This window comes from Pseudogymnoascus destructans (genome assembly GCF_001641265.1).
Source record: "Pseudogymnoascus destructans isolate 20631-21 unplaced genomic scaffold scaffold_46, whole genome shotgun sequence".
NCBI lineage: Eukaryota > Fungi > Ascomycota > Leotiomycetes > Thelebolales > Thelebolaceae > Pseudogymnoascus > Pseudogymnoascus destructans.
The window spans coordinates 36,894-53,065 of record NW_020167564.1 but is presented as its reverse complement, the minus strand read 5'-3'; the positions used below and the strand labels follow the sequence as shown (position 1 = coordinate 53,065).

Sequence of the window (16,172 nt, the reverse complement as noted above, 5' to 3'; positions counted from 1 at the left end):
TTGTACAGTAGCAATTTGTAACATGGCGGAAATTTAATTTCCATTGAAAATTGTAGAACGGTTAAAAAAATGCGCCCCCGAAAATATGCCCATATCCATTTAATCTAACGGAATGCCCTCGTACTCTGCGAATCCTAATGCCAAGTTCATATTCTCTGTTCTCGCCGTTAGCTTTGTATCTCCCTGCATACCAGATCACAGGGATGGAAATTGGGAAGAGCACCTACGTAAACACTGTGTCGCTGCCCCCTTCAGTAGGTTATCAATTGTGGCACACACAACCACACGCTTGCCTGAGCTATGTACCCCAAAGCCACCAACCTCAACACCGTGCTTCCCGCTGATCGCTTTGACGCTCGGAGGCTCCCCAGTTACCCGTACGAGCTTTTCTCCTGCATACCGGTCCTGGTATATCTGTCTGATGTCTCGGCTGCTGAATGTGCGGTCAAGCGGCACAGAGATTGTGTGGTGGATGCCCTGGAACCACGACGCGACGTGCGGGATGAACGCAACTTCAACGCCGAGCTGGTTGCTAACTTCACGCTCGTGGATGTGATCAGTCAAGGAGTAAGGGATGAGGTTGTCCCGTAGGTTCTCGACGTCGTTCTTAGGGGACGGCTTTGTGCCCGCGCCGGAGTATCCCGAAACACCAAAGACAGTTGGTTGCCCGCCAAGGAACTCAACAAGCGGCGCAATGCCAATCTGTGCCGCGGTTGCGTAGCAGCCGGGGTTGGCGATACGCTTCGCCCTTGCGATATCTGAGCGCGAGACGAGCTCGGGGAGGCCGTAGGTCCACTTCGAGTCGAACCTGTAGTCAGCAGAGAGGTCGACGATGACGGAGTTCTGTGGCCCGCGGCCCTCCTCCACGGCTTCGACAAAGGGCTTGCACACGCCGTTCGGGAGCGCCATAACCCAACAGTCTACCTCAGCATTCTCTTCCATGCGGCGCACGTCTTCGGCAGAAAGGTTCTCGTAGGTGATATCGCGCTTCTCGTAGCCCTTCAGCTTCTGGCCCGCTAGCTCACGCGATGACACGTGGCGGAGGTCCATGTTAGGGTGGGCATTGAGGAGGGCAATCAGCGCTTGCCCGGTATAGCCACGGGCACCGATGAGAGCTACCTTTGCAGGCTGGGAGTTGGAGGAGTTGTGCTTGCCAAGAGGGGGGTTGGGGTTTGTGGTGGTGTAACCGCGGGTTTGGGTTGTGCGGCCGCGGATGATACGCGACGTTGGGCGGGCCGAGGTGGAGAAGGCACGAGCTTGTTGGAGGGGAGCGTTTGGTCCAGATATGGCTGACGCAGCATTGGCGGCGCGGTATAGCCTCTCATCAAGGTTTGCTTCGCCATGCATCGAGCGTCCGTGCTTGGTGAACTCGGTCATGAGCTGGGTCACTTCCTCAGCGGACTCGGTGCCATACCAGAACATGACATGGCCGTCCTTGGTGAAGCTGCCCTCTGCCTTGTCAAAGAACCATGTCAGGTTCTCGTCATCCTCCTTAACGGTGAAGACGAGCTTAGGGTGGTCTTTTCTGATCGCCGCAAACACATTGTCGGCGACGTTGGTGAGCCAGCCAGACTTGGTGATTGTTAATGTAGCCAGATTGGCGATGCCTGAGGAATCGATGGGCGGCTGCACGATGGCAAGCGCATCCATTGACTCGTCAAAGTATGCCTTAAACTGCTTGTCCTTGAGGCCATCGACGTAACGGTTAACTGTCGCACGCGCATCAAGAGCCTCACGGTCGCGAACAAGGACATCCTTGAGCTGCTCAATGTCCTCAAATTGGGACAAAGACGTCGCTGTATCAATCTTACTGCCTCGTCGGATGAGGGTTCCGGCACCAGTATCCGTAAACAGCTCCTTTTGCAAGTCAGCCGGGTGGATGATTGCAACACTGGAGGTTCGTGGCAAATGCTCAAGGAGCTCCTTGATCTCCTTAATCTTCAACCTGGTTCCATATCTGCACCACCACTGTGACATGAGATGCTCAAACTCTTCATCCAGGTTGATCGCCGAAATCTTCTCGTTCGTGTCCGCGTTGAAGAGGCCACCCTTCTCCGATAGGTAGACAATCTTGAGTGGCTGGAGAGACTTGGCCAGCTCTCCTGCCGCCACGTCAGCATTGACATTCAACACCTGTCCGTCGGGTGTCTCGGCCATGGACGTAAGAATCGGAAGGCAACCAGCATTGATAGCCGCCTCGATCGGGTCCTTGTTTATCTTATTGATCTTGCCAACCAAGTTCCACTTGTCCTTATCCAAGTAGTCCGCTCCAAACACGCCGCTTGTGACCGGTCGGGCACGTACACCCATCTCCTCCAACTTCTCAACCAACTTCAGGTTCTCCTCCAAAAAGAGTTTGCGCGCAACTGCCAGGGTCTTGCCGTCGGTAACACGAATGCCTTCCTCGAATTGCGGCTCGACTCCCGCATCTTCCAACAACTTGTTCAGCTGTGGGCCAGCACCGTGGACCACCACAGGGAAGAGCCCGACATTTGTAAGGAGCGCAAGCGCAGAGGTGAGAGATTCGAGATGCTCGGTTATGATCGCACCGCCTACTTTAATGACGGCGAACTGTTGGGAGGAGACGGACGAGAAGTGCGAGAGGTATTGCTGGACCTCGCGCTTCGAGCCGATGTTGCTGAGCAACTGAATGACTGTCGATCTAGTCGTGGTATCAGACCCAGGGGCGGAGTATTGCCTCTTCGTAACGAGAGCGGACGACACAGCAGCCCTTGGGAGGCTCGAGGGTAGACGGCGACTGGAGATGACGATGCGGCGCCCGGCGAGGCGGGCGGAGGCTTGTAGAGCTAGCATTGTTGAAAATGAAGGACCTCAAGCCCGCTGGGGAGCAATGGGACTCTGCCTTGCTTGGGGCGAGAGGGGCAGCGTTATCAATAGTTGACTGTGACCAAGCACAAGAGGGTAAAGGTATGCGGGGATAAAAGGTTCAGAAATGCCGCTCTTGTGGCGGATTGGAGGCTGTGATTGGCTGGCTACCTATCAGCGGCCGAAATATTCAGACAAATGGGGGGAAATATACACAATTCGCTCAAAATTAAAAAATAACCCCCAGTGAGCGTCCCAATGGTATATTTGATTATGTTTTGGGGATTTTTGTGTTCAGTTTTAACAGTCAGAGGTTCTTGGTGCTGTTCCTTAGGCCGAAGTCGCAGCCCAGGAGATCGGCAACCCGATTGGCCAAGCGTCCGCCGTGGTTATCGTTTTGGTCTCTGAACTGGTGAGGACCCGAGCACATCTCTTATTTTTTAAAGCCTGCAATAAGCTACATAGGATATTGACGGAATCTATTTGTATGGACAACTGTGTGGTTGTAGGATTATTTGCATGGGATCTCAACACTGGGGGCGCATACCATTACCACCTCGGCGGCCGGATGCCTTGGAGCATACGGCACATCAACATAACCCACAGACATCACGGTGGTGCGACAACGAGAAGATGGCTTGCCAAAACTTCGATTTAGGCACCAACTTAAAAGCAGACGTAACCGGAGATAATACAAGCAACTCAATTAGTTAGGTGGGCAATCCTCCTGCCGCAATGATAGATACATAACAACGCTGGGTCGTCTCTTCGTGACCATATCCCTCGGGTGGGTAAGACGCCCAGATCGCATTGCCCAAAATCAACACGAGAACAAAAAGCAACGAAACGACTGTGGAACTCCTTTGTCACTAGCCGGCCCGCCCATCAATACTGCCTCTCGAGCCAGCGAGTTTCAGGTCCACCTCTGCAGGCATACGTATGACGATCGTGGGCGATTGATATGCTCAACGCGCTGCTCGTAAATAGGCTGTCCCCAGAGAAAACGAACTACTTTGAGAAATGCGTAGCTATTTGGATTGTCAGTCACTGCAATAAAGGGGGAGGGGGAGGGTGATAACGTACCGATTGGAACAACAATGATAAGGATCAGGATGAGGATTCCAAAGCCCAAAATGAATTTCCACTTCATATTAGACCTCCACATCTTTTGCCTGACTCGGTTTGCTCCTTGGTTGAACCCTTGCGCCGAGACGGCCAGATTGTCCGTCTTATCTTGAAGTGAGTTCAGGTTCTCTCCACGTTGCGCTAACTTGTCCACATTGTGCTGCATCTTTGCGGTTGCCCCATCGATCTCCTATAGTGGCCGACGTTAGCGGACACTCAGTCTACACGAAGGAAAACATCAAGCTAATATTTGATTTGTGAATTTGGGCGCAAGTAATGTCGCGCACACCTAGTAATGCAATGGTCGTACTCCCCACGGTCTAGCCAACAGTTCTGCCAACTAGAGCCATGTTGCATCCCATCAAAGACCGCGTGTCCTCTCCTTGTAGTCGTCGGCAGGTCTGGCCGCCGACATTTTGTCCGTTGCAGCACTCCAGCAACTGGTACAGTCGGGTCTACCTGAGACTCCTCGGAATATTGTGGTCAGACTTACTTGTTGAAGTTGTTCTGTGTCCACATGGGCCCTCGGTCCTCCTCTCGCTGAGCCGGCCGCATTGCCACTCGGTTGATAAGGGTCGTATGGCTGGCTCGACATCTTGAGTTCAGGGGGTTGAGGACTCGTTGATAGGTTTTGTGTATTGAGGTGAACAGGTCGTATGAAGTGTATTTGTGGCTTGAGATGTAGAGGAAGTTTGGATGGTGGTTGTGATGGATGAAGTTGTTGCTGAATTGATGATGACTGGAGTCCGGGGGATTAGTGAGACGTGACGAAGAGGCGAGTGGCTGAGGCAAACAGATTCGCAACGGATCTTCCGACAAGGGTTTTGGAGAAAAGATTCAACCTTCAACACCTGAAAAGCCTTAAAATATGGTCATAAGAGGAGGGCTGTTCGCCTTTATCACAATAATACCACTTCACATTCACTGGTACTATATTATAATCAAGAGATATGCTACACGTCACCTCCATCTGTTTCTCGATACTTCTTGCCACGTGACCAGTAAAAAAAATCTAAAATGTGGCTGAAGTAAGATCACGTGATGTGGATTCAGCATACGGAGTTATAAATAGACAATCACGTGTGCCATGTACAGCAACATCCATCACCAACTCGCTGTCTAAATTTCAAACGAGCTTCATCTAGTTGCCATATTCCTCTTTTTGGGAAGCGCTCACCTCACTGCAGAGCCGATCGATAATGTTTCTCGAGGATTAATGTTCCTTGGGCCGCTAGCAGTCGCAGCCCTGGTTTTAAAGTGGGAAGACTAAGCTGGCAGGTGTTCCCCTTTTAACCTTAGTTCTCATAGTCCTCCTTGAGCATATTGTACCTTTTGCAAGTTTTACGGGTTTCTTCTTGTCATCTTCATGATCCAATTTGATAAAGATTGCGGATTGTACTTGTGCCTTTCCGGAGCTCCATATGCTGTATATACTAGAAACTAAGCCGCGGCATGGGCTATGGTAAGCTTAAATGCGACTATATAACTATCTAGTCAATGGTCACACCACTTATTTTCGAAGGCCACTCCTGAACAATATGGCCAGATCAAACGCACCCCCAAAGCTTAGCGCCCCGTTTCCTTTTGTCCCTTGGACCTTTCCTTGGGAATCAAACTATCCATTGTCAGCTTATATGCATCTACTTACGATAGTATTTCTTGACGCCCAGCTCAGCCATTGGCCATTCTCTTGCCTATAGGAAGTTAGGACAGCTGGATGCTCGTGTAGCCCCGGGTATGTCACGTACCTCGACAACTTGAGCAGGTGGAGTTATTCAGCATCATGATCCTCAATAGGGTTATAGCTCTTCTCAGTGGAGCCTTACTATATATCGCTAGCATTTCATCTGCCATCCATGTTGACCTTTCATCCAGTGGTAGTAGCTATTCCATGAAAAATACCTATAATGGAACTGTCCATTACTCATAAGCTGACATCAATATAGATACTATCAAATCATCGGCCAAAGTTCTTGCAGGCGATATGCTGAGCCACTATCACGGCAATGAACCAGGCCAAATACCAGGAAATCTTCCCTACCCCTACTACTGGTGGGAGTGCGGAGCCATGTTTGGTTCTCTGATCGACTACTGGCTTTATACAGGTGACTCGGCACACAACGATCTCGTCACCCAGGGAATGCAATTTCAAGTGGGTCCAAATAATGATTTTATGCCTCCGAATCAGACCAAGACGCTAGGGAATGATGATCAATGCTTCTGGGCACTCGCTGCGATCTCCGCCGCCGAATCAAATTTCCCAAACCCGCCAAAGGATAAACCGCAGTGGCTTGCACTCGCCCAAGCCGTTTTCAATACTCAAGCACAACGTTGGGACAAGTCAACATGCGGCGGAGGCCTTAAATGGCAGATATACACCTTTAACAACGGCTACACATACAAGAACACAATTTCTAATGGATGTTATTTTAATCTCGGCGCGAGATTAGCCTTATATACGAGGAATGATACATATGCGGACTGGGCCACCACAACGTGGAACTGGATGTCGGAAATTGGCTTAATCGATGAAGAATATGCCGTTTTTGATGGGAGTGACGAGCTGAAAAATTGTGATTCTATCAATCGCGTACAATGGAGCTACAATGTTGGGGTTCTGCTTAACGGTGCAGCAGCTATGTATAATTATGTCAGTGCTTTTCTCATTCTTGCCCTTACCTTCACTACCGGTATAATCATCAGCCTTCTGGTGTTAGCCTTTAAACAAATGTTTATATTCCCTGCTGACTATTCCCAGACTGGTGGCACCGACACTTGGCGTCGACATACTTCTGGACTACTCAAAACCACGTCCTCGACATTCTTTCGCGATAAAGTTATGTTTGAACCTGCCTGTGAACTTGATGACACCTGCAATACGGATCAGCTCTCCTTTAAGGCTTATCTTAGTCGGTGGATGGCGGCTACCACTAAATTAGCCCCATTTACATATGGCACCATTAAACCTTTACTAAGGGCCTCCGCGGAAGCTGCTATGTCGCATTGCAACGGAGGTAACAATGGACGAACCTGCGGCCTGAAGTGGTCGAACTGGGGAAACTGGGATGGCTCTGATGGAATCGGTCAACAGATGGCGGCGTTGGAGGTGTTGCAGAGTAATCTTATTCATGCAACCAAAGGACCCGTCAGTGAAGAGGATGGCGGTACAAGCCAGGGGAATCCAAGCGCAGGGGGTGATGGTAGAGGGAATAAAGATGTAAAAGCAGGGCCATGGTCTCAACCTGCCGGTGTAGGTGACCGTGTCGGGGCTGGAGCCTTGACCGCTGTGATGGCGGCCGGAGTTGTTTGCGGGGTGTGGTGGATTCTTTGCTGATAATAGTTGACATGGGTAAACGATTTAGATATTACTAGACAGACGGATTATTAATACATAATTTATTCCTTTATCTCTATCGTATATAGCCAGCTTGTCAATTGCAGACCTAAGTGACTAGGGGCTTTATTTTAATTACACTTGCTAAAGCCACTAGCTATTGTATACTCTCTCTTTAGACTTGAAAATGATATTGATTGAATATAAAACTATAGTTATACTCAAACGAAAGAAACCTAACCATCATGGCACTGTCGCTAAATATGCAAAATATTGTCCGCCCACTGCACTGTATCGTAGACACCCGCTGGCATCGATTTAAACCCCATAAACATGAGCTCTAATAATATCGCCCTTGGTGTAAGGCATCATGTGAGGCCACCCTGCACTCAGGGGCTGCCTGGCAGTGGAGCCACTAGGGCTCGGTAAACTAGGGCATGTAGAAACGTAGGATATAAGGAGCTGGAAGCCTCAGAAGGAGGCCTCCAGCCGATAGTCGCTGTATTTACGTAGACCTATTGTCCTTACGAATACGATACCCCTTTCCTGCCCCTTGACCTAGTTCCCTGGACTCCTGTGAGACCTTGGGCTTACGCGTTACAATTCTATTGGCTCAACCCACATACAGCCTACCAGGTCAGGATGGCGAGCCAGGAAAAACGGATTACTCGAGCGACCTCTGGGGGGCGACACCAGCGACTGAGGCCACTGAGCCAGCTCTAAGAGCTACGCCCGTAAAAGTCAGCCACTCTACAGCAGACCGGGGCAAGAGCATGGCCTCGAAGTTGGCTGACCTTCAGAAATGAATGGACAACGAAAGGGCTTACATCAATACCATGGAGGAGGCCCTAGAGCTATTACGAAGGACACATGGCGACAACTACGACGCCTACCCTGAGGCTGTACAGGATTTTGCGAAGAAGAAAGCCCTGATCAAAGAAGAGGGTCGTCGAAAGAGGTCACACCAGGATACCGAAGACGAGTGGGAGGACCCTCGCCAGGAGGGGCTGGAAATGTGTCATACTGACATTCGTTGCACTCAGTTTGCTATCAAACTCAAGAGCAAACTTAGAAATCTCCTCCTCAAACCTACAAGTCACCATACATATCTTGGCTTATCACACCAACAACAGAAGCAATACTACTCAACGATTGCTGCAAACTCTTCTACTACATCTGTTTATGCTACATACATTACGGCATATCATTTGGACACTCATTCAACAAGTTATTAAGAAAATCTCCTCCTTAAGGGGGTGGGCCAATACTACCACATGGCATATCTCTACCAACTAGAGGCCTAGGAACATGAACGATAGCTCTAGAAGCTTCTACAACCCTCTATGATTCATTACACGTCATTGCTCCTTAGTTACCCACAAGATTGGTTAAGTTATGACATAATTTGTCTATAGGTACTCTGACCTTGGACCTCCTTTTCACTTCCTATAGGCTAGGAACCCAAGAGATGGTTCTATGGGATTCTCTTACGTTCACTACATGATTAGCAAGCTAGTTGTGGGTCGCACTTGATTTCTAATACATTTACCAAGCCTGGTTAGTCATGGAAAGTCATGGAAAATGAGAGAACTACACTCCTTTGGCATAAATAGGATTGCCCTTTCCTTAAGAAAGGGCAAGCAGACAATACAGTAAATCGACTATCACATACTTCCACGTCTTTTACAAGCTTCCAAGCATTCATCTTGTTACTCCTTGTTTCTGAAAAGTCAGTGAGGTGTTAACCTCTGACTTACCCCTGAGTTCTCAGACTCAACATTTATTGCAACTTGTCTGAACCACTTCACTACATCACATACCTGATTGCTGAGCTGTGGAATAGTCTAAGCTACAACCCTTTGGCTCTGTTTCCTAAGACAGTGTGTTGTCTTAGTAAAATCATCCCTTCCTTGGGTGGCTAGATTCTCACATCTGGTGCACCCACCATTACAAAATGGACACTGTTTCCACGGTATCGATGGAAACCACGCTGGCGCAAAGGCCAATAGGAAGGGTCAAGGAACCTAAGATATACAAGGGCGAATCTACCCGAGAGCTCAACGAGTTCATGGCCTCAATCTGTGCCATCTTGTAGTACCAACCAAGCGTGTTTCCAACTGAGCAATCGAAGGTGGCCTTCACTGCCCAATACCTAGAGGGAGACCCTATGAAGGAGTGGGATAACTGGTGCGCCTCCCAAGAACAGGGATATATAGACCCCTTGGACATTGCTGGATTTGATCCGGCCAACCGACAGCGCATTGCAGCCTTGAAATACAATGCGGCCAACCAGAGAAAAGGACAGAGCATCTGCAAGTTTGTGGCCTATCTTGAGGACCTCGAACGCGAGATGGAACCCTATACCGAGTCGCAAAGGACCACCCACCTCTTGACAAAGATTCACCCAGAGATGAGGCAGTGCCTCCTCGAGGGGGGGTATGCAGAACATTCCACCACCCATAGGGACGCTGTTGTTAATTGTAATGGTGGGTGCACCAGATATGAGAATCTAGCCACCCAAGGAAGGGATGAATTTACTAAGACAACACACTGTCTTAGGAAACAGAGCCAAAGGGTTGTAGCTTAGACTATTCCACAATGCAGCAATCAGGTGTGTGATGTAGTGAAGTGGTTCAGACAAGTTGCAACAAATGTTGAGTCTGGGAACTCAGGGGTAAGTCAGAGGTTAACACCTCACTGACTTTTCAGAAACAAGGAGTAACAAGATCAATTCTTGGAAGCTTGGAAAAGACGTGGAAGTATGTGATAGTCGATTTACTGTATTGTCTGCTTGCCCTTTCTTAAGGAAAGGGCAATCCTATTTATGCTAAAGGGGTGTAGTTCTCTCATTTTCCAAGACTTTCCATGACTAACCAGGCTTGGTAAATGTATTAGAAATCAAGTGCGACCCACAACTAGCTTGCTAATCATGTAGCGAATGTAAGAGAATCCCATAGAACCATCTCTTGGGTTTCTAGCCTATAGGAAGTGAAAAGGAGGTCCAAGGTCAGAGTACCTATAGATAAATTATGTCATAACTTAACCAATCTTGTGGGTAACTAAGGAGCGATGACGTGTAATGAATCATAGAGGGTTGTAGAAGCTTCTAGAGCTATCGTTCATGTTCCTAGGCCTCTAGTTGGTAGAGATATGCCATGTGGTAGTATTGGCCCACCCCCTTAAGGAGGAGATTTTCTTAATAACTTGTTCAATGAGTGTCCAAATGATATGCCGTGATGTATGTAGCATAAACAGATGTAGTAGAAGAGTTTGCAGCAATCGTTGAGTAGTATTGTTTCTGTTGTTGGTGTGATAAGCCAAGATATGTATGGTGACTTGTAGGTTTGAGGAGGAGATTTCTAAGTTTGCTCTTGAGTTTGATAGCAAACTGAGTGCAACGAATGTCAGTATGACATTAATATCCTAGCAATGCTGGAAATGACCAACTGGTGGGCGACAGAGAAGACCCCTACTCTCGACAAGGACAACCAGAAAGGAGGAAGGAGTTCCTTTCATAGAGGTTTTCTCCCACCGAAGGGGCAACTTCGCTGGTGGCAGGGGATCTCGAGCCTCAACACCAGGGGAGAGGATGCCCTCCTGGAATAAGCACCGCCAACAAGATCAACAGTCGACGGGAGGGGGAACCCTTATGCAAGGTAGGGATACAAGGTTGACCCCGTTTGGGAACTGCTATAACTGCGCCAAAACGGGCCACTTCTCCAAGGAATGCCGAAGCCCACGCCAACACACAGGTTTGGGCGTAAGGAAGCTCGACACCCGCACCAAAGAAGAAGGGTGACTCCCAGTTGAGCCTTGGAAACACAGGGCGCTAAGGAGGATGGAGATCGAGGTAGAGGTGCAGGTAAGGCCCTAAATGGCACAAGGCAAAAGCCCTCCTCGATTCAGGATCTGACACGTCCACCATCCACCCTCTGTTTGCCAAGGAGAGGGGTTTGGAGTGCTGAGATAAGGCACCACCATAGGCAAGGGCAGTTGACGGAAAGGAGGTTGTGATATATGGAGCAGCCACCACCCAGGTCCGAGCTAGGGACCACTTCCAAAGGGAGTGTGGTGTGTTGTCACCCAGACCTTTCTTTCCATGGACACCCCAGGCGTAGACATTATCCTTGGTATGGATTGGATGGTGCAGGTCAACCCACAGATCCACTGGCGTGAACAGACCTGGCGCCAGCCTTTCGACATCGCGAGAGCTGAGGTGACGGATATTGAGGAGTGGGAGGAAGGTGATACTGCCTTCGTCTTGGCCTTGAGCGTGGACGACAACACGCCCACCAAATGCTCAAAGGAGTACGAGGCGTATATTGACATTTTCTGTGAGGAAAAGGCAGAAGACCTGCCAGAACTAAGAAGGAAGACCCATGCCATTGATACTGGGACCCAAGAACTACCGTATGGGCCAGTATATAACCTATCGGAAATGGAGCTGGCCACGCTCCACAAGTACGATGAGAGCGAGAAGAAGGGTTGGATCCGAAGGAGTGTAAGCACTGCAGGCGCACCCATTCTGTTCGTCCAGAAGAAGGATGGTAGCCTACGTCTCTGTGTAGACTACAGGGGCTTAAATAAAGTCACCATAAAGAATCGACACCCGCTGCCACTAATCACGGAGACCTTGGATCGGCTCCAAGGGGCGAGGTGCTTCACAAAGCTTGATATAAGGAATGCCTACCACTGTATCTGCATTCGTCCAGGCGACGAGTGGAAGACAGCATTCCATACTCGATACGGGCACTTTAAGTACAGGGTGATGCCTTTCGGATTGGCCAATGCACCCGCAACTTCCAAGCATACATGAATGAGATCCTACAAGGGCTGGTTGACACTGTATGTGTCGTATACCTTGATGATATCCTCATCTACTCCCAGAAGGAGGAGGAACACGACCACCACGTGCGAGAAGTCCTAGGACACCTACGCGAGGTGAACCTATATGTAAAGCTCTCAAAATGCGAGTTCAATGCCAAGAGGATAGGCTTCCTTGGGTATATCATCACAACAGAAGGAGTTGCTATGGAGGACGAGCGGGTTGCTGCAATAGCTGAATGGCCTATACCTAGGACTCACCGAGAGGTCCAGGTATTCCTTGGCTTTGCCAACTTCTACCAGCGTTTTGTCAAGCAATACTCCTCCGTTGTGGCCCCGATGACAGGCCTTATGAAGGGGGCAAGGCAGGTAAACAGACAGGCCCATTCATCTGGGGCGTGGAACAGCAAGGCGCCTTCGACCAGCTGAAGGAAGCCTTCACTACAGCCCCAATGTTTGGTTCATTTCAACCCTAGACATAGAATCAGGCTTGAGACTGATTCGTCAGGGTTTGGCCTGGCTGGGAACCTCTCCCAATTAATAGAAGAGCCAGGCAAGAAGGCCGAGTGGCACCCTGTGGCCTTCTACAGCAAGAAGCTAGAACCAGCTGAGCTCAATTATGAGACCCACGACCAGGAAATGCTGGCGATCGTGAGGTCCTTCGAACAGTGGAGGCATTATTTTAAAGGGAGCCAATACCCTCTTGAGGTCCTTACAGATCATAATAACCTCAAGTATTTCATGAAAACCACTGCCCTCACAAGGAGACAAGCGTGGTGGGTGCAGGCGTTATCGGCCTATGATTTCCATATAGCCTACAGGGCTGGCAAGACGAACCCGGCAGACAGGCCGTCAAGAAGACCAGATTATGAGGTCAAAAGGGGTAGCCAGAACGTGATGTTGCCTACCCTTCAGAATACCCTCCACAAGGCCATGAAGGCTGGAGGAACCCCGCAGGTAAGTGGGGTGACAACGAGCCCATAGGGCCCTCAAGAAGAGGATATCAACCCACAGAGTATGGGCGAAAGTGCCAGCGGCGCCAGACCAGACAGAAACCACAATACGGACACCAAGAGTTCAGGTTCTGTTGTCCCTCGGGTCATAGTGACAGCTATGGCACAGGGAGAGGGTGCCTACAGTGCTACAACTGAACCTCTGACAGACTTGATCAAAACCCTTGAGGCGGCTGACAAGCTTGCTGTTAAAAGTGCCCAGGACGCAGGAACGGTGCGAGCAGATGACCCTCCAGGATGGAGAGTAGATGATGCAGGCATCCTATGCTTCCAGGGAGCGGTATACGTACCTCCCAACCAGGCAGTAAGGATGGAAATCTTCAAGATTTGCCATGACGACCCACTGGCTGGGCATTTTCGATATAAGAAAACCCAAGAGTTGATCCAACGCAAATACTACTGGCCTGGCCTTAGCAAGAAAACCAGGGAGTACATACGGGGCTGTGGTAGATGCCAGGGCATCAAGCCCATGCGAAATGCAGGCCTTGAGAATGCCCTCGAAACCATTCGAATCCATAAGTATGGACTTTATCACGGATCTGCCCCCAAGTGTAGGGGCAGACCAAGGCAAGGCTTCAGACTCCATCCTCGTGATAGTAGATCGTTATACTAAGGTGTCCAAATACATACCCTATAGGAAAACCATTACAGCCTCAGAACTGGTGCGGCTCTTCCTAGCGTTCTGGGACAAGGACTTCAGAATCCCAGCTGAGATCATAACGGATAGGGGAAGTGTATTCACATGCCACTTCTGGTCGGCTTTCTGTTTCTACCTCAAAGTACGGCGTAACCTATCCACCGGTTTCCACCCTCAATCCGACGGCCAGACCGAGAGGCAGAATCAGAATATCGAAGCCTACTTGCAGATCCACTGTAATCAGCACCAAGACAACTGTGTCATACTGACATTCGTTGCACTCAGTTTGCTATCAAACTCAGGAGCAAACTTAGAAATCTCCTCTACAAACCTACAAGTCACTATATGTAACGCTGACTTCTAAACGATAGAAGACACAGAGGTTCTCTTGCATAAAGGTTTACTTATCAGAGGAGGCAGGGGATCAGACACAAAGGCTTCAAGTAACACGTTACTAGTATATAACAAATACTGTATTGAGTTGAGCACGAAGCTCCTATCTAAGGAAATACTATCTACTTGTATAGTGGCATCGTGCCTCATGGGTAATCTGGATAGTTGGCGGATAGCTAGATATTCAGGATAGTTCGTGGATAGCTCAACTATCCAATATCCACTAGTTTCTGCAACTATCCATTAGCCCCGTCACATGGCAGCCTACCCCGCTTCCCACTGTGACTCACACGTCACGTTATGTGACTCACACGTCACGTTACTAGGCCCTGGCCCTGTAACCATGACATCATGTTACTATAGCCGTAACACTATACATATTTTGGCTTGTCACACCAACAACAAGAGCAATACTACTCAACAATTGCTACAACCCTCTATGATTCATTACACGTCATTGCTCCTTAGTTACTGGGCTGATATGACCACATAGCATATCTCTACAACCCTCTATGATTCATTACATGACATCACTCCTTAAGGGCTAATACTACACATGACATATCTCTATCAACTAGAGGCCTAGGAACATGAACGATAGCTCCAAAAGCTTCTACAGCTGTCTATGATTCATTACACATCATCGCTCCTTAGTTACCTACAAGATTGGTTAAGGTATGACATAATCTGTCTATAGGGGTACTCTGACCTTGGACCTCCTTTCACTTCCTATAGGCTAGGAACCTAGGAGATGGTTCTATGGGATTCTCTTACGTCAACTACAGTTACCAAGCCTGGTTAGTCATGGAAAGTCTTGGAAAATGAGAGAACTACACCCCTTTAGCATAAATAGGATTGCCCTTTCCTTAAGAAAGGGCAAGCAGACAATACAGTAAATCGACTATCACATACTTCCACGTCTTTTCCAAGCTTCCAAGAATTGATCTTGTTACTCCTTGTTTCTGAAAAGTCACTGAGGTGCTAACCTCTGACTTATCCCTGAGTTCTCAGACTCAACATTTGTTACAACTTGTCTAAACTGTAATGGTGGGTGCACCAGATGTGAGAATCTAGCCACCCAAGGAAGGGATGATTTTACTAAGACAACACACTGTCTTAGGAAAAAGAGCCAAAGTGTCGTAGCTTAGACTATTCCACAACGCAGCAATCAGGTGTATGATGTAGTGGAGTGGTTTAGACAAGTTGTAACAAATGTTGAGTCTGAGAACTCAGGGATAAGTCAGAGGTTAGCACCTCACTGACTTTTCAGAAACAAGGAGTAACAAGATCAATTCTTGGAAGCTTGGAAAAGACGTGGAAGTATGTGATAGTCGATTTACTGTATTGTCTGCTTGCCCTTTCTTAAGGAAAGGGCAATCCTATTTATGCTAAAGGGGTGTAGTTCTCTCATTTTCCAAGACTTTCCATGACTAACCAGGCTTGGTAACTGTAGTTGACGTAAGAGAATCCCATAGAACCATCTCCTAGGTTCCTAGCCTATAGGAAGTGAAAGGAGGTCCAAGGTCAGAGTACCCCTTGTCATACTGACATTTGTTGCACTCAGTTTGCTATCAAACTCAAGAGCAAACTTAGAAATCTCCTCCTCAAACCTACAAGTCACCATACATATCTTGGCTTATCACACCAACAACAGAAGCAATACTACTCAACGATTGCTGCAAACTCTTCTACTACATCTGTTTATGCTACATACATCACGGCATATCATTTGGACACTCATTGAACAAGTTATTAAGAAAATCTCCTCCTTAAGGGGGTGGGCCAATACTACCACATGGCATATCTCTACCAACTAGAGGCCTAGGAACATGAACGATAGCTCTAGAAGCTTCTACAACCCTCTATGATTCATTACACGTCATCGCTCCTTAGTTACCCACAAGATTGGTTAAGTTATGACATAATTTATCTATAGGTACTCTGACCTTGGACCTCCTTTTCACTTCCTATAGGCTAGGAACCCAAGAGATGGTTCTATGGGATTCTCTTACGTTCACTA

At 48.5% G+C, this 16,172-nt stretch overlaps 3 protein-coding genes across 3 annotated transcripts; 1 reads left to right on the top strand and 2 right to left on the bottom strand.

The window, feature by feature from the left end:
• Positions 1–99: 99 nt before the first annotated feature.
• On the bottom strand, positions 100–2,814 carry ARG6 (Protein arg-6, mitochondrial; the record flags this gene model as incomplete). Its single annotated transcript, XM_024472834.1, has 2 exons — positions 100–155; positions 228–2,814. The coding sequence occupies 2 exons, from the start codon at positions 2,812–2,814 to the stop codon at positions 100–102; spliced, it is 2,643 nt and encodes an 880-aa protein (XP_024319628.1).
• A 1,020-nt stretch (positions 2,815–3,834) lies between these two features.
• VC83_09394 (uncharacterized protein) lies at positions 3,835–4,877 on the bottom strand (the record flags this gene model as incomplete). The annotated part of the gene is made up of 4 exons (XM_024472833.1): positions 4,746–4,877; positions 4,445–4,690; positions 3,910–4,141; positions 3,835–3,854 (listed from the first exon to the last, which is right to left on the bottom strand). The coding sequence occupies exons 2-4, from the start codon at positions 4,544–4,546 to the stop codon at positions 3,835–3,837; spliced, it is 354 nt and encodes a 117-aa protein (XP_024319627.1). The 5' UTR covers positions 4,547–4,690; positions 4,746–4,877.
• A 931-nt stretch (positions 4,878–5,808) lies between these two features.
• Positions 5,809–7,285, top strand: DCW1_4 (hydrolase 76 protein; the record flags this gene model as incomplete). Its single annotated transcript, XM_024472832.1, has 3 exons — positions 5,809–5,828; positions 5,898–6,601; positions 6,710–7,285. The coding sequence occupies exons 2-3, from the start codon at positions 5,936–5,938 to the stop codon at positions 7,283–7,285; spliced, it is 1,242 nt and encodes a 413-aa protein (XP_024319622.1). The 5' UTR covers positions 5,809–5,828; positions 5,898–5,935.
• Between the last annotated feature and the right edge of the window lie 8,887 nt (positions 7,286–16,172).